The 23,203-nt window shown below is 38.9% G+C and overlaps 1 protein-coding gene across 4 annotated transcripts in view; it reads left to right on the forward strand.

The window, feature by feature from the left end:
* PLD1 (phospholipase D1) overlaps window positions 1-23,203 on the forward strand; it is a 203,604-nt gene that overhangs the window by 114,532 nt on the left and 65,869 nt on the right. For 3 of the 4 annotated variants that reach the window (XM_030863651.2, XM_060298418.1, XM_030863669.2), the window contains exons 12-18: window positions 2,029-2,110; window positions 9,051-9,161; window positions 11,070-11,270; window positions 12,308-12,521; window positions 13,118-13,231; window positions 21,885-22,013; window positions 22,736-22,854. In XM_030863651.2, the coding sequence (XP_030719511.1) occupies window positions 2,029-2,110; window positions 9,051-9,161; window positions 11,070-11,270; window positions 12,308-12,521; window positions 13,118-13,231; window positions 21,885-22,013; window positions 22,736-22,854 (970 nt within the window). The remainder of the gene's footprint in view (window positions 1-2,028; window positions 2,111-9,050; window positions 9,162-11,069; window positions 11,271-12,307; window positions 12,522-13,117; window positions 13,232-21,884; window positions 22,014-22,735; window positions 22,855-23,203) is intronic. The other variant, XM_030863632.2, reaches the window with a different exon arrangement.

A 23,203-nucleotide genomic window follows, 5' to 3' on the forward strand; every position in this document is an offset into this window, starting at 1 on the left:
CTTTTTCTTAATTTATTCTTTTATTCTGTCTTCTTAAGATGGAAGCTCTGATCATCGATTTTAAGCTTTTTTTTCTCATACAAGCATTTGCAGCTATAAAATCTTCTAAAAGGAGCATTTACTTAGAAGCACATTTCAACATCTCTGAAGTCGTAATACATCATACACTCAATAACATCTTATAGTTATAGCTGTCATTATTTTTTCTTTCTTAGTGATACACACAGTAATGATGCATCTTACAGTTATTGGTGTCCTAAACTCAATGATATGTAGTATTACACAATTCTTTTGAATTTTGCTTAGCTAATAATTACTTAGTAAAGATCTTGACATAATGATGCTTGTGGGTCATAGCTATTCGCTCCTTGCCTTTGTTTATACTTTCAGTTTTTATAGCATGACTATTTTTATCTTTTCATGTATTATCCTCAAAATCCAGGTCTCCTTGAGAGCCTGCTTAAGATTCTCCAAAGCATTTAATAGAATACTCTGCATACAGGGTACACAATGCTTTTAGATTTAAAAAAAAAGATGATGAAGGCTTAATTGCAGAGTATAGACCTGAAAATGACCCCAAAACTGAAGCCCTCTGATCCCATAATTAATGTGTACATCAAAAATTACAAGTGTATATATGTTGTTGGGTATGTCCTACTTTCAGTGAACTAGCAGTGCCCAATGACACACTTTTCTATTTAAAACAGATCTGTTTTTAATTCAGCTTAGATCTTTTCCTATCAGTTGCTGCATTTTTTTTGTTTGTTTGAGTTGTTTCCTATTCTAAACTAAATATGTTAATATTTATACTGTACACCTTCTATTTGTCTGTTTTCATATTTATCTACCCAATATGAGTTTCTTTAGACACTTTTTTCTCTGGGTTTTTATTTTCTTTAACTGAATGACACAGAGCGTAAAATTGTTTCTTTTAATCTCTTTAGCTCCTTAAAACCCTGTTGTTTTCACATGCTTAGAAGACTCCCTGGCTAAGCCGATATTCCACGCTAGTATTCTGTAAGGCTTTGATCCTTACACAGTCTACCCCACTCCTCCAGGTCTAGCATTTCAGTGGATGAAATTTTCTTTATTGTTTTTGTTTGTTTTTCCCATTATAGAGGAGGTACACTACTTACCAGTTTAACTCAGGCAGTAATTTTGAACACACCCCCAAGGGAAAAAGTGACTCCTGTACTGTGCTGCTTGTGGCACTACTAAGGAGAAGAACCCAGGGGTCCATTCTCACACTGGGAAAAGTTCATCTATCAGCAAGCCTGCCTTCTTCCCTGCTCAGAAAGCCCCAGGTTTCCATGGACACTGCTTGGTATAGGAAGTCAGTGTTCATGTTTATCTATTAGAACACTTTTGGCCTAGGTTGCTAGAATGCTCAACTAAAGGTGGCTTAAACAATGAGGATTTGTCTCATTGAATGAGAAATGTAAAGTTAGGCAGTACTAAAGTTGGTGAAGTCATCCAGTGATTTCAGGGTTCTGGCTTTGCCCTTAAATTTCTATTTGGCACCTGTCTAAGCACCCATACAACATCCATCCTAGAGCCGCTTTTCCTGGGTTTTTTTTTGTGTGTGCATGTGTCTCTTCCTCTCATAAGAGAAACAACTTTTCCATTAACCCCTCGTGTACCTCCTCGTATATCTCATTGTACAGGATTGTGTTATTTTGTGCTGGAGCTGCACAGGAGTCTGGGAAAGCAATTATTTAGAATAGTCACATTCAGTCATGGGAGGTGGGCTCTGACAGCAAGGAAGGAGAAGGTGGACAGTCAATAGTATCTGCAAGTGTGTCTATGTATGATGTGTGAGTAAGATAGAGAAATTGAAATTGACTTTTTTGGGGTAGAGGCTGCTGTTCCCATATGAAGTTGTGCATGGACTCATAGTGGAACTTTGGATGGCCTGCCACAGTGGAGGATGGTGATGACATTTGAGCTAAAATTGCCTCTGCTTCCTATGACACAATCAGAACTTTATATTTGTTTTAGTTTCTTGAAATCTTGGTTTTGTGATTTCAGGTTGAGTCCAGAAATCTTCCTGAAACGTCCGGTGGTTGAAGGAAATCGTTGGAGGTTGGACTGCATTCTTAAGCGAAAAGCAGTATGTACTTTCCTAACAAATGCTGATGTAATTTTTAAAAAGTTTATTGCCTCTGAAATGCCTTTTTTTCCCCAAAGCCCTTCATATACACGTATAACTTTTTTCTTTAGAACCTGACAAAAAGTAGAATACTTACTGTTTTCAAGTTCATTTGGTTCTGATTTTTTTCCCATTACTTGTGAATCATAAATATTTTCACCTAATTCACAGCATGGATTATATTACCAAGTCTAATTTTTGTTTTTTAATCAGTTGTAGGCAGCTGATTTGTTAGGCAAAAAATTGTAATAAAATTTCATCGAGTAATAAATGATGAAATGAAACATAGAATTTTATTTATTTATTTTTCATTACTTTGTCATTTGAGCAAAATTCGAAGTCATCTGAGAATGATTTCAGTCAGATGGGGTCAAGCTGATGTTGAAGCATGTCAAATGGAAGGACATAAAGAATTGGTGGTTCCAGTTTTGGGACAGTTCATGGTAATAGTGTGAAATGGTGTGACCCTGTAGATCCTGGGTGAGCATTGAGTGTGCTTTTTTTGTTATAAAAAGTAAACAACTGAAGCAGTATAGGCTCACCAATGACTACTTTACATTCATATTTCTAATGAAATATTTTATGTGGTTGGCCCTCAACCGAGTTGAATTAAGTTGAATTAGAATAGTTGAATTAAGTTCAATTTATTATTAATCATGTCCAAATTAGGGAGTGCTAGTAGCCTTTTTACTATTATTTGAAACTGTCTTAACTTTTAGAATTCTGTCATTAAACATTCTAGCAGATTTGTAGGTCCTAAGTAATTGGGGTTAGAATCAATATTTTCTGTTTATCACAGCCATCACTTATTTCTTTTTTTCCATCCTCTACATTCCACTACCCCTTTCCCACTCACCTTTCCCCCTTCCTTCAATGTCTTTTCCCCATGCCTTTAGTTTAGGATATCTGGGGATAGAATAGGCAGACCTCACTGTCGATATTAAAGGCAAAAGAAGTTGATTGTCTTTATTTCAGACACATGTTCTACCAAACAGCATCATTTTCAAGGCTAGTCTAATCTGTTGTCTCAACAGACTTCCATTCACAAAATTGGAAATTCTGGTCTTGAAAAGCATTATTTGCATATTCATTAAATAATCCATCATACAGTTACTGTGTCTTCTCTGAGCCTGGTACTACACTAATTACTAAGGATGCCATGTGTGTGAATAGGATTCCATCCTCGCCCATGGAGGGCTTGCTGAAGAACTCATATCCTGGGCTTAGTCCTAGCCTTACCAAACATCTTTCTACATATTGAATGGGCTATAACTTTCTCCATGTTTCTCTCTGCGAAATGGCAGCTTTCCCATTTCTCCTCTAAAAGTAAACTCCTGAAACTCCATTCTAATAAGTTTTTCCAGCCTTGCCTAGCGATCATCAATCATAACAGAAAATCCTCTCCTCATAGAACTTATCCGATGCTTTACTCTTTTAGGTTTCAATTAACATGTTTTTGTTGAATGCCTCTTACGTGCAGGGCACTTGGCTAATCACATGGGAATGTACAAAAATAAAAGACACGATTCTTGACCTAAAGGAGCTTAAAAATCTACACAAGAGTCAGCTGGGTACAGAGGCATTGCCAAGATTCAAAGCAGGAGGGAGAACATTGGGTAGGTCTGATGTGGAAGCCCCTCACAACATGAGGAATTTAGGGCATTTAGTATGGGCCAGAAATTTTAAAAGAAGCACTTTCTAGGTATAGGAAGTGTGATGAGGAAACATTCTGGATGCAGGAATTCATAAGGCCTTGTCAGTCACAGCAAGGTGACAAAGTTGATGACACCTGAGTGTTAGCATAGGTAGGATGGGAGATCGAGCTGGAAAGGCCGTTGGGATGTGGAGGCTTTGTGAGTCAAGCCAGTGGTTTGCGCTTTACAGACGACAGTGGGGAACCACTGTCGGGGGGGTATGATGGAAGAAGGGTGATCTGATAAATATGGTGTGTTGGGACGGTGAATCTGGTAGTAGGAGGAAGTGGGAAGAACCCAGCGTCAGAGAGCTACATTTTAGATCATGTGCATGTGAGGTGCCTACAGGACATCTAAGTATACTCCAGAAAGCTAGTTGCCAGATCAGGGCTCAGGAGGCAGGTCCTGCACACCTGGTCCTCCACTTCATGGTAGCTGGCGTGTGTTTGTTTATTCCCCTCAGTCCAGGGCCCTTTTCTGTCACTATCATGGCTTCTCTTTGCTTTTATGGCCCATGAATCCTGTGAGGTACCAGGTGAATACCATGACCAGGTAAATAGTGCTGCCTGATAACCGTGCTTTGTTTGTTTCAATTTCATCTGCTTTTTGAAACTTGTAATTTTTAAATTGCCTGAAATGATTTTTTAAATTTCCTAAGGAAATAGTAATACTATTAAATGTTAATTTCTCAGTGGTACATTTAAGAGAATTGCTCTTCCTTAATCCAGTTACAAAATATTATTAAATTTTTAACATTCAGATCATTCCAGATTGACATTTCATATGCTCATAAACACTGCTTCACATAAATAATTTAGTTTCTGAAAGCCACTAGCTTCACAAAGTACTGGGTTTAAAATAGCATTTATTCTTGCATTAATGGGTCCCAGAGGTCCGCAAGGTTGATTGAAATGAATTATTTTTTTCTTCTAACTGATTGTGTAGATCTTTGGGGAGAAATTCAGTGTCTCTGCTTTATAGCCAACATATAGGCAAACATTTCTTTTAATGGATGTTTCTTAGGGGGGAAATACAATATTTTGTTTCTCTGGTAATAGCCAAGTTGATATTTTCCTGTTTCTTTGGCCTTCTGATATGCAATGTCATCATTTAAAATAGTGTAAGCCAATGTCGAGAGGCAGACTGCTTTAACTCAAAGCAGCATCCCAGGGTTTTCACAGTTCTGCATTTATTGCACTAAGAGGTGAGATAAGTTGCATCATAGTTATCGTAACTGCATCCCTGGATCCAATTTGTATATTTTAACCTTAGAAATATGTGATATTTCTGATGAGACTTGCACCAAAAGATTCTTCAAGTGCAGCCACCTGGAGACTTAACAGAACCTAGGTTCTCAGGGAGGATTTTGTCGTCAGGTTAATTTCTTTCTGTCCTGGGTCACAAGGCACATTCTAGAGTTGCAGTCAGTGACCAACAGGAGGGAAAGATGTCCAGGTTTGTCAAACGAGATGAATAATCACATCACTGCAGAGAAAAATCAAAGGGAATCTTACCAAAATGGTGGGCTAGAAGGGCATGGCAGGGAAGGAGGGAAGGGATCTTCAACCTTAAGGACTGTGCTTTGAACAAAACTGGTTTTAAAAAAAGGCGCATGAGCACATGTGCTCTTACATCCCAGTGCTGCTTGCATTTAAATGGTGAGGATACGATTTTTTTTTATCCTTTACTTTGCATGTTCCTAAAATATCGCACACCTCCTCCACCTCCCATCCCCCCCTCCACTGGGGAAGCTCTTGACAAGTGATGATCCTGGAGATGTGTTAGCTAAGCTATCTTAAGGCAATTGACAAACTTAGCTACATTTAGAAAATATTTGACCACAGTGCTTGAACAATCAGAGAAAAAGCTGGCTCAGAAGCAAAGTCTCTTGATTTCAACTATAAAAGATGTTTATTTTTCATTTTCTTCACATGCATTTGTATGTGTAAAGCACCTAAAAAATCCTACTGTTAATAGTATTATATCTGTTCTACTTGCTTAAAAACTAATTAGAAAAGAGGATAGAACTTTTATCTTTTTAAACTCAGGTGTCATAAAGTTTATTCTATGGAATCCTTGGGTTAGTTGACCGCAGCAGAGATAAGAAACATGGCATAGAAACGTAAGAAGCACAGTCAAGTCCAGGCTATTTGTTTTCCTACTTCTCCTATTAATACTTTTCTTCTGAGCAAAAAGTAATTTCCCCTGGGGGTCACTAAAAGGCATTGGTAAAACACTGGATACTTCAAAAGTGTATTTTTGAAATTACAGAATTAACATCAGTCCTTTTTTTTGTAATTAGGCTTTCATTTTGCACAGATATTTCCCATATTTTGTATAAGTCTGCACTATTATGGCCCAACAAATGCCTTCATTCCCAAAGGAAGTATTTTGCTTTGCCCTTTATAGTTTAGAGTTTATGGCAGTGTTGTAATGCCTTGACCAAAAGAAGAGGAATTTATTGCTTTATTATCACAGGAATCTTGTCACTAATTAACTGTTTATTGTGGGCATGGACATAAGTAAATAATTGTAAACCAGACTACATAAAAATGAACTTTTTATATTTAATTACTTCCTTATTAGTCATTTCTATTTAAGCTAAAATGCTTAAAAGTCTCTATCCTATTTCCTACAGAGTTATTTATTTCAATGTGAAAAGACACAGTATAGAAGAAAATGTCAGGTATTAATAGATGGAGGATAATGCTATAATCCATTAACATTAAAAATCTCTGTTATTTAAAAAATCCATTAGTTATGCAGATAAATGGAAAATTGTAAGATTCAGGCCAGTTCCTAATTTTCAATTACTGTACTTCATGGGTAATAATCTCATAAGCCTAAGAAGCAGAATTTCATCCATTTAAAACAAATGAACTGTGATGAAAGATGTCAGGTGTAACGTTCTATAATTTAGGTTGAAATTGGTGGTCTTAAACTTTATATTAAGTCATTCAACGGGAGGCTATTTTTTTAAACTGCTATTCAGTGCTGAATCCTAAAATATTCAGATAGCAAAGTAAATCTGAATAGTAGAGGAGAAAAATAAAATAATGTTCTAGTTTTCATTTAGAGTGCTCACTGACCAGATCATTAGAAATTAATCTGTTCACTTCCTGCCTGCACTTTCACGTCCTTATTTCTTTACTCAAGTCTGTACTTATGTACTTGATTACAACAATAGTTGCATAATATAATAAATAACAAGCAAGTTCCAAAAGTCAGCTGTTAACCAGAGAAATAAAATGACATTTTTTTTTTTTTTTTTTTTTGCGGTACGCAGACCTTTCACTGCTGTGGCCTCTCCCGTTGTGGAGCACAGGCTTCGGACACGCAGGCTCAGTGGCCATGGCTCACGGGCCCAGCCGCTCCGCGGCATGTGGGATCTTCCCAGACTGGGGCACGAACCCGGGTCCCCTGCATCGGCAGGCGGACTCTCAACCACTGCGCCACCAGGGAAGGCCCCGACATATGTATTTTTAATCCTGTTTTTTTTTCAGAGCAAGAATGGGTCTTCTCTTAGTACTCAGATTTCTTTAATGCAGCCCAGAATGTAAATCTAGTGTATCCCTTCAAAAATATGCACACTTCTCAGATATTACTGACACCAAGTAAGATAGAGTTAGTATTTTGAAGTGATGTGTTGTTATAAGGATTTAGGGGCCAAAATATGCTTTTTATTGGCAGAGCAACATTGGGGAACTGTATATATGTTTGGTTTACTCCAAGATTTTACATCTTGCAGCCTAAAAATATTAACTCTTATGTTATTTCACATTTTTATAGCATTGCAAAAATATCCAGTTGTTATAAATTAGATGTGTTCAACCAGTAAGTCTTCTTAAATTTGTGACTCAAATGTCCATTATGAACAATACCTAATTACCATGGATTACATTTAAACTGTAACTGAATTATTCACTCTAGTTTATTAGATATGCCTGCATCTCAAATACTCTAGAAAGGATTATAGAAAACTTCTTGCCTTAAATCTGTAGGATATTAAATGCCTAGGTGTAGCTACAGTACTCAATATGCATGTAATATGTTGCAGGATGCTTTCAGAGCTGCTGGGTACAGTAAATGCAAATTAAAATGTTGCAAACTGCACAGCAACACTGAGGATGCAAACCTAAAAAGTAAAAAAGTGATATAAGAAGTGGGGGTAAATAAGATAGAGTTTCCTGGAGGAACTATACGTTGGTGGCCGAACTGTGTAAGCGGACAGGGATGGGGGAGGACACTCAGGTGTCAGGCAATTTACCATAAGCTAAAACCTTGTCACCGCCCAGAGTCAGGCAATTTATCATAAGCTAAAACCTTGTCACCGCCCAGAGAGAAAATACTAGTACTTTTCTATACTACCAGCTGTTGGACATTTATTTGATGGTTAATATTAAGAATAAATATTATTTGTATAGCATATTAAAGTTTATGAGGCAATTTTGATTTAATTTGACCTTCACAACGGCCTTGTCTACTTTCTTTTAGGTCCAAGGTTTAAGGATGGATCAATGTTAATTTCTGTGCTGCTGCTAAAACTCGGGGATTTTTGAATGTTAGAGAAGCTGACTTCTGAAGAAGTCATTTCAGTGGTGAAATAGACATTAATGATTTAATTATGGGTTAAGAGTATGAACCAATACATTCACCTCTGAAGACTGAGACATGTTTTTTCCACTGATATAATTTTTAGTAAAGAAAAACTCTATGAAAATACCCCCAGAAACATTTAAGGCATGTTTAGCATAATTTATTGCATCAGGGTTTTAAAAACACTGTTATTTCAATTCTTTGTGGTATAATAAAGACAAGCAGAAGATCCTAATCCTGTAACATGAATCAGGTCAAAACTTTCCTCAAGGTCAAGTGTTCTGAGATGTTCAAAGTTGTAAGACTATCAGATACTTTTAGTATTTCAAGTTGCAATTTCAACTTTCTGGCTATAATTAGTCAAATACTGACTGTCTCAGTATGACAAATCATAGAATGGAAGGGAGATAAATTTTTATTTTTTATATTTGTGTCTTAATATACACTTATGTTTCACCTTCTTATATTGCACTTTTCATTAAATATTTTATTATACTTGTTTATAGAGAAAATTTTTAGAAAGTACAATGCCCCAGCAATGAAGAAGAAAAAGAAAGTCATAACCTACCTCCAGAAATTCTTATTCCTCCTTGTGTTTTCTCTTGTGACAGCAACAGGGGGTGCATATCTTCATTATGCTCTACAAAGAGGTGGAACTTGCTCTTGGAATCAATAGTGAATACAGCAAGAGGACTTTGATGCATCTACACCCCAACATAAAGGTATTCAGGTCATCTTGCTTAACAATGTTTCTTCTTTATTATTCTGTAGTTTTTCAAATACGTTTTACTTTGAGCAGTGGTAATCTTTAGAGTTCCCTAATGTATATTTTGAATCAATAATATTGTGAACTTCTCAGAAATAAAATAATTATACTTTCTTATACTTCTGATCTTGATGGAGTCAGCAGAGTTCTCATTTCTGCTTCTCTTACCCTGATAATTTAGCCAAGAACATTCTTCCTAGAGTTGTTTTAAGAGCCCTGTCAAGTTTCTATACTCCTCATTAAGGTTATCCTGGAACCTCTTAAATGTGATCTCCCTGGGATATCCCTTGAACACTGATAGCAACAAAGAGAACTCCTTTAGGATTTAAAGTGCTCTCCTTAAAAGCACTTTGTATACAGTACTAGTAAAGTGAATAAGCATGATAAGCAATTTGAAAAAAGCCTTTTGATATTTTACCAAAGACCTGAAGCCTATCAGTAAATATTGTCGCCCAGTCACTGAGCTACATCAAGACAATGAATTAATCTTCAGCAGGCTTAAAGTATATAATGATTATATATTTCACCTGATTAAAAAAAGATATTCCATGTAAGTAATAACCAAAAGAGAGCAGGAGTGGCTATACTAATATTGGACAAAATAGACCTTAAATCAATAAAGTTTACAATAGATAAAGAAGGACATTATATATTAATAAAAGGTTCAATGCAGCAAGAAAATGTAATAATTATAAACATTTACATACTTAATACTGACCATCAAAATATATGAAGCAAACATTGAAAGAATTGAAGGGTGAAATAAAGCAGTTCTATAATAATAGTTGGACACTTTAATATCACACTCTCAATAATGGATTGGTATATACATACAATGGAATATTTTTCAGTCTTAAAAAGGAAGGAAATTCTGACATGTGTTAAAACATGGATGAACCTTGAAGACATTATTCTAAGTAAAATAAGCCAGACATAAAGACAGATATTGTGTGATTCCATTTACATGAGATACCTAGAGTGGTCAAATTCATAGAGACAGAAAGTAGATGGTAGTTGCCGGACTTTGTGAGGAGGAGGGAACAAGGAGTTTTTGTTTAATTAGGTATAGAGTTCCAGTTTTGCAAAATAGAAAGTTCTGGTGATGGATAGTGGTGATGGTTGCACTATATGAATATGCTTAATACCACTGAACTGTACACTTAAAAAGGTTAATATGGTAAATTTTATGTTATGTGTATTTTACCACAATAAAAACATGTTATGAAAAAATAAAGTTGCCTCCAAAGTTTTTGGAATGTTTCTAGTTAAAGACATACAAAAATAGGTCAGTCTGGGATTATTTAAGAGAGAATTCCGTTTGAAACCAGGAGGTTAATAACTTCTTAAATTACCTTTAAAATCAAGAGCTGCCCAAACATCTATATCCCTGTATCAATATGATTACTAGTTCAACTTAATAACTGCCAAAATATCAATATACTTATTAAAAAATTTTGTCAGAGAGAGGTGTAGGCTAAAAAGTTTCAGTGTTTTTTATATAACATATAACATAACCCTTTTGGGGGAAAAGGGAATCTGCTATTCCATTGAACTGACTTTTATTGAAATATGTGGCCAGATTTCAAGCTAAAGGGCAGCTTCTCCCATATGTGAGGGGTCCAGGGTGGTCAGGGGAGTTTTGAAAAGTATCCAGGGGTAAATACTGAGGATAAAATAAATAAATACTCTGCTAAATACTGAGGATAAAATTAGAAGTTTGGGGATTTTCTTTGATGTATAGATAGCATATTTTAGCATTTGAATTGTAGGAAATGTTGTTCAGGGGAGTAAACAGACCTATTTTATTATAATATGAAAGACATTTTAGAAAGCATATTACGTGTGTGGTTTTTTTCCTCTCAAGGTGATGAGGCACCCAGATCATGTGTCATCCAGTGTATATCTGTGGGCTCATCACGAGAAACTCATCATCATCGACCAGTCGGTTGCCTTTGTGGGTGGGATTGACCTGGCCTATGGAAGGTGGGATGACAACGAACACAGACTCACGGACGTGGGCAGCGTGAAGCGCGTCATCGGGGCACCTTCTCTGGTTTCCCTCACAGTTAGTAAATTTCACCTTTATGGAACTGCATAGAAGGGACACAGTTTGTATAAGTGTGTATTAATAGTGTAATTGGTTGACTGATGGATTGAATGAGAAGGTGGCCTATCCCTGGAGAGGTAGAGAACATTGAGTCCAACACAGACCTGGTTTCAGATACCACTTAGTGAGTCTGTAACTATGCATCTGTTAATCTCAGTTTCTTCTCTTGTAAGAAGAGAAAACAGATCTGATAGAGCATTTGCTATCTCATAGTCAGTTCCTTTGCTTTCCATTTAAATTAAAGATTTAGCTCCTATTTGGGAAAAAAGTTCATAAACAAAAATGTGCGGCAAAATTGGACTTGAAGTTAAAGAAGCAACCTTATTACAGTTAGCTGCCAAGGTTTTCGAAATCTTCCTTCTTACAAACATACAAAACTAGGATAGGTCAGTCTGGAGTCATTCAGGGAATTCTGTTTGAGAGCAGGAGGTTAATAACTTCTCAAAGTATCTTTCAGATCAAGAGCTGCCAAAGTCTCTATATGCCTATATTTGTGACTTGTTATTTCAACTCGAATGATTGCCAGAATATCAATGTGCTTATTAAAAGGTTTGATGGGCTCCATCTTATTTTACTGCTGTCCATGTTGGTGACTTTTCTGGGAAAACAGAGATTTAGTGAAAAGGTAACGGGGAAAGTAATTGACAGAAAAAGCATCGCTTACTTAATATTTATCAGAAGAAGATCAGTAGCTCAACAGTGAGTATAACTCATGTAATTGTAATGGAAACCAAAAAGTTAATTGGCATGAAACTTCTGGCCCAGTGAAAGAGGAACTATAATGGACTTCCTGGTATCCCTTTGGAAGTATTTAAACAGCTCACAAGGATCGCCCACTGCCCTGTGGCTGACCTCACACATACTATTGTGTGTCTCTTAGGGAGCCTCCGTCATGTGTAAACTTTAAACTGGAATTAAAAGGCCACAGCGCAGCTTATCTTATGCAGTTTCTTTTCTTCTCTTTCTTTTTCTTGTTTTTTAAATAATTTTCTCAGGCTGAAACAACAGAGTCTATGGAATCCTTATGCCTCAAAGATAAAAACGAATCTAACAAAAATCTGCCTGTCCTGAAGACTGTTGATGATGCAGATTCAAAACTGAAAGGAATAGGAAAGCCCAGAAAGTTCTCCAGATTCAGCCTCTACAGGCAGCTGCACAGACACCACCTACGCAGCACAGACAGCATCAGCAGCATTGACAGCGCCTCCAGTAAGTCATCGTCTGCACTGGAATTTATCTCAACTGTGCTCTGTTCCTCCATAGCCAGACACTGTATACCTGTTTGCAGAACTTGTCCTTCTATAATGGAGTAAAGTGAACAATGCTGAGAAGTCGTTATATCATCCTATTCAGTCTCATGCCATTTCATGGCTCTGTTTGACCCATTTTAGAACAGATTTATTGTTTTATTCACATCACGAGTCATAACAGCCACAATTCATGCTTCTAATGGTTGCAGAATGACTAAGCATTTCTAAAATAATGCCAAGTTATAAAGGAAAAAGAAAAGTATTAGGTGTACTTTATAAACTTTTCATATAAGAGATTTCATGTCTCTTTCTATCCAGAAATACACCCAGCTTTTATCCTCAAACATCAGATTTTCTACATCTTATAAATTTACCATTCTTTAAGATTTGTCTTAAAGCTCTACAGTTTTCTGTTGCACAGAATTTGTGACCGATTTTATAGCCTCGCCTTGTTTTTAAAATGATTGAAGCTGCTTCTGAGTTTAGAAAACTTGGTATATTTATATATATATATCTATATCTCTTTGTAAAGAAAGAACTCTCAACTTTCTCCAGGTGATTGTAATCACTGTAGGAGTCGTCAGAATTTAATCCATGGTTTAAAGCCCCACTTGAAATTCTTTCGCTCTTCCAGTGAGTCTGAGCAGGGGCTCACTAGACGTAACGTTGGTAAGTGACGTGTGACGCGCCGCAGTCTCTGTAGGCTTCCGCTTTTGCTGCATGAGCAGAGCGACCGTGTCTCTGGATTGGCTTTCCATTCTCACAGTGTTCACCCCACGTATGCTTTTAGAATGGATAATCTGATAAGTTTCTCTAAGAACTAGGTTCTCGAATAAATTAATCAGGGCCTAAAATATGGTGGAATGAAGAGGAGTTTGGCAATGGATCAGATTTAGTAACAAGTGATCATCATCAGAAACAGCAACCATAGTAAAATTGTAAGCTAGCGTTTATTGTGTGCAGACTCTGCCGCTCACTGCCCCGAGCGCCTGTGGGGCTTGGTAATAACAGCGTTCTCTCCTTTTTACAGAGGAACCAACGGCAGGGTTAGAGATGATAAGTGATGTGCCCAGAGAAGTTCTAGTTTATCAGTCTCCCAGAAGTCATGCTTCAGACTTGTGATTTAGCAGATATGCAGATGACTACATCAGGACCTTTGGGCTAAATTCTTAAGGCCACAGTTCTATGTACTGTTTAGGAGATGGCTGAGATAGAGCCCAGCTAGCATGGCTGGCTGTGAGTCACTTGTGGCTGTCAGGAGCTGATGACCCTGAACATTAAGCTGGACCTTGAGCAGTGGTTCCAGCATTCTGTAGTCTGGAGACCCTGCAACTTTTAAACTGATTAACTGTATATAGTAAACTAAAGCTCCCATGTAACTGTTAAGTAAATTTGTTTGTCTTAAATCACATTGATATAAAATACGTAAACAACATTGATATATATTAAAATATGGAGAAGAGCATATGTGAGGAGACATTTTCTTTATTTAGCATACAGCTAGTCCTTGATGCCTATGTGGATTCAGTGATAGCTCACAGTAATTCCTGCGCTCCGTAGAGCGTCATAGCCCTGAGACAGGGCACTGGGGAGTCCAGAGAGCCAGGTCAGGGGTGCATGCCGGGGCAGACATTAAAGATAAAAGGTTGCAAACAGGTCCAGGTATTGCTTTGTAATTCCAGAGTGTGGCTTTGCTGCGTTAGAACTGATGATGAGATGGAAGAATGAAGTTGTGAAACATGAAGTCAAGGGGACTGAATGCTAGTGTTGCTGACAACAGGATTGGGGGCAAGTGGAAAAGAAGATGCAAGCTGGGTGCAGACTACGTTAAGTAATTCAGCCTGATGGCAGGCTGAGAGGGGTGATCACCATAGTGGTGAACTAGGGACAGCAATGTGGGTGGTTTTCAGGTGTTGATGGAAATCCTCTCCCGAATAAACTGGATACACGTCCAGTGCAGTGTTTTTTATTGAGAGAGAGAGAAGAGAGAAAGTAAACAACCTAAAATCCAAGAGTAGAGGATGGAGGATGGTTGAGAACATAATGAGCAGTTCATTCCCTTGATGGAATTGCACAATCATTAAAATCTGTATGTGGGGGGCTTCCCTGGTGGCGCAGTGGTTGAGAGTCCGCCTGCCGATGCAGGGGACGCGGGTTTGTGCCCCGGTCCGGGAAGATCCCACATGCCGCGGAGTGGCTGGGCCCGTGAGCCATGGCCGCTGAGCCTGCGCGTCCGGAGCCTGTGCTCCGCAACGGGAGAGACCACAGCAGTGAGAGGCCCGCGTACCGCAAAAGAAAAAAAAAAAAAAAAAAACTGTAAGTGAGGATACAAAAATAAATGTATATGACTCATTTGTTCTTTAAATAAGTACTTACTGAGCTCCTATGTCAATCACTGTTCTAGATACTAGAGATGGAATGAACAACACAGACAAAATTCTGTTAACTAGTAGGAGAGTAAGGATGGGAATTGTATATACAAATAGATCATCAAACACAACGTGTCAGGCGGTAAGAATTATCATGGAAAACAGTACAGCAGGGGAAGGGGGGAAGGGCAGAGGGGAGGAGTTACTATTTTATATGGGGAGGGGGTCAGAGAATGCTTTTCCAATGAAGTGAGTTTTCGAGAAAGATCAAAAGGGAGAGAAGAATCAGGATAAGATAATGTCTGTGGGGAGGAAGTCCAGCCAGGAGGAGTAGCAAGTGCAGACTATGAGGCAGGAGGGGATTGGTATGTTCCAGGAGTGGCTGAAGTCGGGTGGGCTAGGGGAGAATGATAGGAGCAAAGTCGGAGAGGCTTGGGTAGTTTATAGAATTTTGGTTTATACGTTGAGTGAAAAAGGAAGCCATCAGATGGTCTTTCTTGAGCAAAGGCCAGACAAGGTCTGATTTGCATTTTTACAAACGTTTTCTTCAGAGCAGACAGGGGTGGCAAGTAGTGACCAGGCAGGTACTGAATACGTCTTGAGGTGGAGCTGACAGCATTTGCTGATGCACTGCATATGGGATGTGGGGGATGGAGAGGACTCTTTCCATTAACTACATTAAGTTACAAATTTAATTTTTTAATAGGAAAAAAGTTAATTTACTTAAATAGGAAAGCCAAAGGATAGTTGAGTCCTTCTGGCGCAGTGCTTTGCAAAGTCTATTTCTTGGATCCTGGTGTTTCTCAGGGGGGCTCTGAGGATAATACTGAGAGCCCCGGACCCTCCTACCTCTATTGGTACCTGAAGGCCCCGGACCCTCCTACCTCTATTGGTACCTGTGTCAACCAGAAAAATCCCACATATATTATTTTATATATTGGACTGCCATGTGAATTTGTATTGGGGAAAAAAAAAGGAAGTTCTACTATTAATAATGAAGGAAGTTTAAAGAGCACAGCTCTACATTTAAATCATGTAATGACTTAAACTTATATTGTCTTATAGGACTTGAAACCCAAATTAAGCACAGAGTGACTCTTCATTATAAGTTTGAAACTGAATGTTTACTTGAGTTAATAACTTCCTTTCCTGAAGATACGAACTGGATTAGCTTCTCTGCAATGTTTCACTTGAATGGAAAAGGCCATGGCTGAACAGGGCTCCTAGCAAAGCCTGGGTTTTTTTTTGTTTTTGTTTTTGTTTTGTTTTTTATGCTTCATCATGGTTTCCTTTGTTTTCCATACATTTTTTTTTTATGGTCTGTGTTTTCTTTTCATAAATTTATTTATTTATTTATTTTTATTTTCGGCTGCATTGGGTCTTCTTCCTGCACACAGAGTGTACACGCAAGATCACTGTGGGTTTTTAAGTAGAAAAAACTGCACTAAAATCAGCTCATCTTAAATGTGATTAGTAACTATGGTAGATTTCTATAGTATATATTTTAATTCAAAATCACTCAGCCATCTTCAAGATTTTTTTTCTCTTAAAGTTATGTTGCAAGAGGGAGAATTTCAAGCACATTGTTTCCTTGATACAGTTATTTTAAAAGGGTTGAATTTTTTTTTTTTTTTGTGGTACGTGGGCCTCTCACTGTTGTGGCCTCTCCCATTGCGGAGCACAGGCTCCGAACGCGCAGGCTCAGCGGCCATGGCTCACGGGCCCAGCCGCTCTGCGGCATGTGGGATCTTCCCGGACCGGGGCATGAACCCGTGTCCCCTGCATTGGCAGGCGGACTCTCAACCACTGCGCCACCAGGGAAGCCCAAAAGAGTTGAATTTTATTCTTCTTATATTCAGTAATTGTTTGCTAGTCTTTTCCTTTTAAGCAAGATTTAATATATGACTGATGGGGAAAATAATTCTTGCCATTTAGTTGAGACAAGTGTTTCAAACTCAGATATCTAATCATAAGGGATAATGAAGAGTAGGTTAAGTCATTTCTAAACTCTGTTTTCAGTGGTGTAGAATGTATAACACTTATTTTCACTCTCAAAGAGCTTATTGTCTAATAGGTAAGTGGTGGTATTACTAACCTAGTGCCTTAGTAATTCATCAGGGGGAAATATCCTCTGGCAAGAGTTGTCAGCGAAGCCTTCTCCACAACCGTAAACCTGATCCACAATGCCAAAATCCAAAAAGTTTCAAGAACCAAGAGATTTAAAAAAATATATATATAACTCATTGGGGACCTGTTTCAGAACTGGCCATGAATATAGGCAGAAATTCAGTAGGTAGAGACTAAGAAGGGAGAGAAACAGGCATTCCAGGTAGATGTTATATCTTAACACACATATGAGAAATGCCAACAACAAAGGGGGAAACCAACAGCAAAATGAAAAGACAACCTACTGAATGGGAGACGATATTTGTAAATGATATATATAATAAGCAGTTAATATCCGAAATATATAAAGAATTAGTATAACTCAACAACAACAAAAAACAACCCAATTAAAAATGGGTAGAAAAGCTAGAGACATTTTTCCAAAGAAGACATACAGATGAACAACAGACACACGAAAAGATAGTCAACATCACTAATTGTTAGGGAAATGCAAACCAAAACCAGAATGGCATATCACTTCACACCTGTTAGAATGCCTGTTATCGAAAAGGGAAAAAATAAAAAATGTTGGCGACCACGAGGAGAAAAGGGAACTTTCGTGCACTGTTGATGGGAATGTAAATTGGTGCAGCCACTTTGGAAAGCTGTATGGAGATTCCTCAAAAAATTAAGAATAGAACTACCGTATGATCCGGCTATCCCATTTCTGGGCATTTACCTAAAAAATACAAAAATAAAAACCTAATTCAAAAAGATATATACACCTTTATGTTCATTGCAGCATTATTTACAATAGCCAAGATATGGAAGCAACCTAAGTGCCCATCAGTGAATGAATAGGTAAAGATGTGGTAAATATATACAATAGAATACTGCTTAGGCATAAAACAAGATGAAATCTTGCCATTTTCAACAACATAAATGGACCTTGAGAGTATTATACTAAGTGAAATAAGTCCAACAGAGAAAGACAAATACTATGTGATTTCACTGATATGCGGAATGTAAAAGACAAGGAAATAAACACAGAAACAAAATAAACAAGCAAACTAAACAGAAATAATTATGTAGATACAGAGAACAGAGTAGTGGTTACCAAAAGGGAAGGGATTGAGGGAGAGTGAAATGGGTAAAGGGGACCAACTGTATGGTGATGGATGGAGAATAAATTTTTGGTGGGGAGCATGCTGTAGTGTATATAGAATAGAAATATAATGTCATACACATGAAACTTACATAATGTTACAAACCAATGTTACCTCAATTAAAAAAAAGAAATTAGAAGATTCTGAATTTTAGAAAGGTAATACAATACCTATACTCTATATTATGTTATACTCCTGGCAAAGTCCAGGAAATACCCTATAAGCAAATCATTTATATTCGTGCAACATCAAGTGGGATAAATAAAGATAATAACCTCAAGTTCACATCAGGTTTTGCTAACAAATGAGCTGTGAAGAAACATTTGGATTTTCAGAGCTTTTGGGTTTTGGAATTGCTTTTGATAGGTAGTTAATTTGTATGGATTGGGCTGGTGGGATATAATTGTACCAATATCTGGAGAGTCTTGAAAGTCAGGCTGGGTCATTGACCCTCATTCCTTAAATGCTGGAGAATCCCTGGGGAGGTGGAATTTGGAGGGGGTGGGGGGTGGAGGGGAAGGGTAGGGGAATAAGGGTGGTATTTTACGAAGGTCATACTAGAGACATGGGAAGTCTGACTAGCTTGTTCCAGTGGGCCCAAGAATGAAGTGAATAAGAGAATCTTTTTTCAGAAGAAAGAATCCGCAAATTTCAGTAGGATTTGAGAAGTGGTGATGGGGAGGTGGGTGGAGAAGACAGTGAAGAAGAGAGGGGAGCCAGAGGTGATTCTGAGGTTTTGCTTGAGAAACGATGAACAGAAAGCAGAAATCTCAAGGGAAGACTTGATTTTGTGGGAATGATGGTGATTCTAGTGTTACGCATGAGTTTATAGTTTGGTGGGACAACTAGGTAGATGAGGTCAAGTGAGGCATTGGACGTGGCTGTAGATCTAGAGCCCCAGTGAGAAGCCAGGGCTACAGGGGTACGTTTAGGGGAAAGCTGGGGAAAACCTTGTGAGGGAGGAGCTAGGAAAGAAGATCAAGAAGGGTGAGTTGGAGTAATGGTAGAGGAGTGCAGCCTTGGAAGCCAAGAGACGAGAGAAAAAACAGGAGGATGTGGCAAAGTCAGAAGACACCGAGTGAGGGGCAGGAAGATACCCTCTTCCCTGGTGGCGCAGTGGTTGAGAGTCTGCCTGCCGATGCAGGGGACACGGGTTCGTGCCCCGGTCTGGGAAGATCCCACGTGCCGTGGAGCGGCTGGGCCTGTGAGCCATGGCCGCTGAGCCTGCGTGTCCGGAGCCTGTGCTCCGCAACGGGAGAGGCCACAACAGTGAGAGGCCCGCATGCCACAAAAAAAAAAAAAAAAAAGTTCTTCATGAACTTTAGCAGCCAGAGTCTGGGCCGCTGATGGATGAGGCTTGCAGTAAACTGGCATGAAAAACCGGTGCCAAAAGACAAGGCAGATGCAAGTATGAAATCAACTGGGAGCCAGATATAGACTAATAAGAACCACCTCAGGTCAGCATTGCTGATGTAAAAAGTCCTCCCTTCCTGCTCGTACGTGTTCATGCAATTCTGAGCAGTAATCGCAGTAAGTAGGAGTGATTTGTTCTGTTTAGCCTTAATATTATTTCATTTGTTCTGAGGAGGACCCTGATTTATTTGGACTAGTTTTGGCCATGACTAAAACCAAAACCTAATTTGAACTGTGAGCAGGTTGAATTCAATTAGCACCAAGATCATTATCTGAGACTAAGAATTTGCTTTGTTTTTCTTATCAAAACTGATTATTAGGTGAGATTTTTAAACAAGTATATGTGTATACATATAAAGATTTAGCCTGGAGTTTCTCAATTGATGAAAACAAATTTTATATATTATATATATATATATATATATATATATATATATTTCAGAATTGACCCACTGTTTATCTCGTTCTTTGTCCCCTTTTTTTCTTTTCCTGTTTTTTTAATAAACAACGTGCCATGCTTACTATAAAGAGCCTACAGGTGAGCAAATAGACCTACCAGTACTTTGGCCTTTCAGTCTTAGAGAGCAGGAAAATAAATCACTGGGAGAAATCAACAGAATTCTATTTTTAACATTATTGAGTTTTGTTCATTGTTAGCATTTTAAGACATTTTCCTTTTACAGAAAATTCCAATACCCTTTGGAGGTTAATTATTCAGTCTGAGATAGAATACTAGCAGTATGTGTGGTGATTGTTTAAAAACTTTTGCTCTGCAAATACTTATTGATTGCCTACTGACTGCCAGTAGCTATACCAGGCACTGAGGTGACATACTCCCCACCCCAAAGTTTATAGATGAGTGAGTGGGGAGCAGGGAGGAGCATCCTTACACAATTGAGTCACAGAGTCCCCGAGGTGTGCAACTGTTAATGGTTCTACAGCAGTGCTAGGGACTGCCTCTCCCTGCTGGGATCTGGGAGGTGTCTCTAGGACAGATGACAGCTAATGTGGCTCTTGAAGGAGGATGAGGAGTTCAGACCAAGAGGGAGGGAAGAACCTTCTAGGCAGAAGGAATAATGTGCCAGCTGCATGATGAACCAGGCCTGTCAAAAGCAGTGAGAAGTATGGTGTGCCTGGGGTCTGGCTGTGTGAGGAAAACAAGGACCAGAAAGAGAGAGTGTCAGCAGTTTGAGAAGAGCTCTCTGTGCATACTAAACCCTTAGGATTTGACCCCCTCTAGGCAGTAGGTCATCCTAGAAGGCTTTTAAGCAAGGAGTCTGCAGTTTTAGAAGGACAGCTCTGGGGCAGTGTAGGGAGACCAGTCCGGTACTCTCAGTGGCTCCTGCACGCGGTACCATTTATTCATTCAACAAGCATTTTTGCATCCAATGTCTATCTGTTAAGTGTCTCTTTTGTGCCAAGCGCTGCATTTTGTGATTTGTAGTTCTGCTAGTTTTCCTGCTTAGTTGTCTTTGTGATCAGCATATTCCATAAACATACAAACTATTTAAGTCAACGTATTTACCCTTAAGTAAAATGTTCGCGACAAAGTTCTTTGTGAAATACTGCAGTGGATTGCTGCTTTTGCGCCTGTGTGGTTATGACCTTCTGTCTATTGTTACACTTCTTATGGATGTCATTTATAATTTTAGAAAAATAGAATGTTAAAGCCCAAAAGATCTTAGATGTCATCTGGGCCAAATGTTTCCTTTCACACATAAAGGATTTCTGACCCAAAAAGATGAAGCTCAGTGTCACTTAGCTAGTCAGTTCCAGGGCTGGAACACAGGCTGTCTGCAAATTTGAGGTTCTTGCATTTTGAGATGCAAAAGACAAGAATTATACATTAGATGTGCACCATATTGGTTGAGGAAAAAGAAGGACATGACTTCTTTATGGCCTCTGCATCTCATGTTCCTCCACCTGACCTGACTTTACTGCTCTCTCATAGTCTCTCCTAGCAAGTTCTTTATTCACAGTTAACCCTGTGATCCATTCCTCCCGTGATCTGGTAGATGGTGAGAATAAAATATTAAATTTCACTGCCAAATGATGAACCTGATTATAGCCCCAACTACCCACTAATAGTAAATTCATGAGGGTTTTAAAACCTTGTCAGTCCACAGCCTCATGAACACATGCCGTCCTAGTTATGAGGCTTAAGAAGAAAAGTTAAGAAGTCTTTAGGTGTTTAATAAATAAGAGATGAGCCTCCCTCTCTGGGGTCTGCCTGAACCAGTCTCTGAGTGAGTCTTGCTGCATTTACAGACACGGGCTCCATCCAAAGTTTGCAGACGGGTGTGGGAGAGCTACATGGGGAAACCAGATTCTGGCATGGAAAGGACTACTGCAATTTTGTCTTCAAAGATTGGGTTCAACTTGATAAACCTTTTGCAGGTAAGTACCAGGGTAGTGGGTGGCTGCTTATATTTTGTCTTGTCATCATCTCAACAAGTATGCATGTGCATGATCTAATATCTTTTGTTTTGTTCTGTTTTGAATATTTGGTAAAACACTGGAAGCTATGATTCAGTCATGTACTTAAGGGCTTTTCCTTAGAGTAAGAAAAGAAAATGAAATAGAGCTTACTTGTTGGAAATCTCGGGCTTCCATATAGGCATATTTTAGGGGGGTAATGGTCTGTAACTCTCCAGGAGATGGTTCCCTTCCTTTGATCATCTCCTTTTTTCTGCGTATCATCTTCATCTTCCAGCGTTAAAACAACACATTTCAGATTATCACTGTGCTTGTATATCTAACAGGAAATAGGAACGTAGCTTAACATTATTTCAACAGGATAAAAAAGAAAAATGTAATGTCAAGTACACAGCTTTAAATAATTTGTACCAACTCACATCTGCCTTGCCTAGTGATTCTCTAATAAGTGAAGTGGAAACATATTTGGGAGAGGTGCGTGGGAGACTGGGTTCCTCACTGTGAGACCTATGTTTCTCTTGGCTGTAAAGGTATTGTTCTATCCAAGCCAAGTAATATACACACGGTGGGCATCACCACATTTTCTTCTATGTATCATGGTCAGGGTCAGAGCTGGGGTCAGATGGCTTGTGTGCCTCTGGGCACATAAGTGAGCGAGGACCTTGCCTGGTGCGCCTGGGCAGATTTCATTGACAGGCACTCCACCCCCCGGATGCCATGGCATGACATCGCCTCTGTAGTCCACGGGAAGGCTGCTCGCGACGTGGCCCGTCACTTCATCCAGCGCTGGAACTTCACGAAGGTACATAGGTGGTCTTATCATGATTCAGTCCACATGAAGAGAAACAGGCCAGGAAAAGGAGGCGAGAAGGGGCTGTGGTAGCCGCAGCTGTGCTACCCACCCACTCTTGGGTGCCCGGTTGTCAGAGTGCCTGGGTCTCTGAGCAAAAGAAAAAGAAAATGTTCCTGAACTTTCACACCACAGACAATTCAGAGGGTGGAGGGATGATGCTACTATCACAGCCTATGGTTTAACCCTTTGAACACTTGGGACACTCAGTGTCGTTTAAGCATCTGGCCGGGGCTGGTAGTCAGGTGGAGGGCTGTCGGGCTACTGTAGGGGGATGGGAGCCCCGTTCAGGTAAGAGAGC

This window comes from Globicephala melas, chromosome 4, assembly GCF_963455315.2.
Source record: "Globicephala melas chromosome 4, mGloMel1.2, whole genome shotgun sequence".
NCBI classification, from domain to species: Eukaryota; Metazoa; Chordata; class Mammalia; order Artiodactyla; family Delphinidae; genus Globicephala; species Globicephala melas.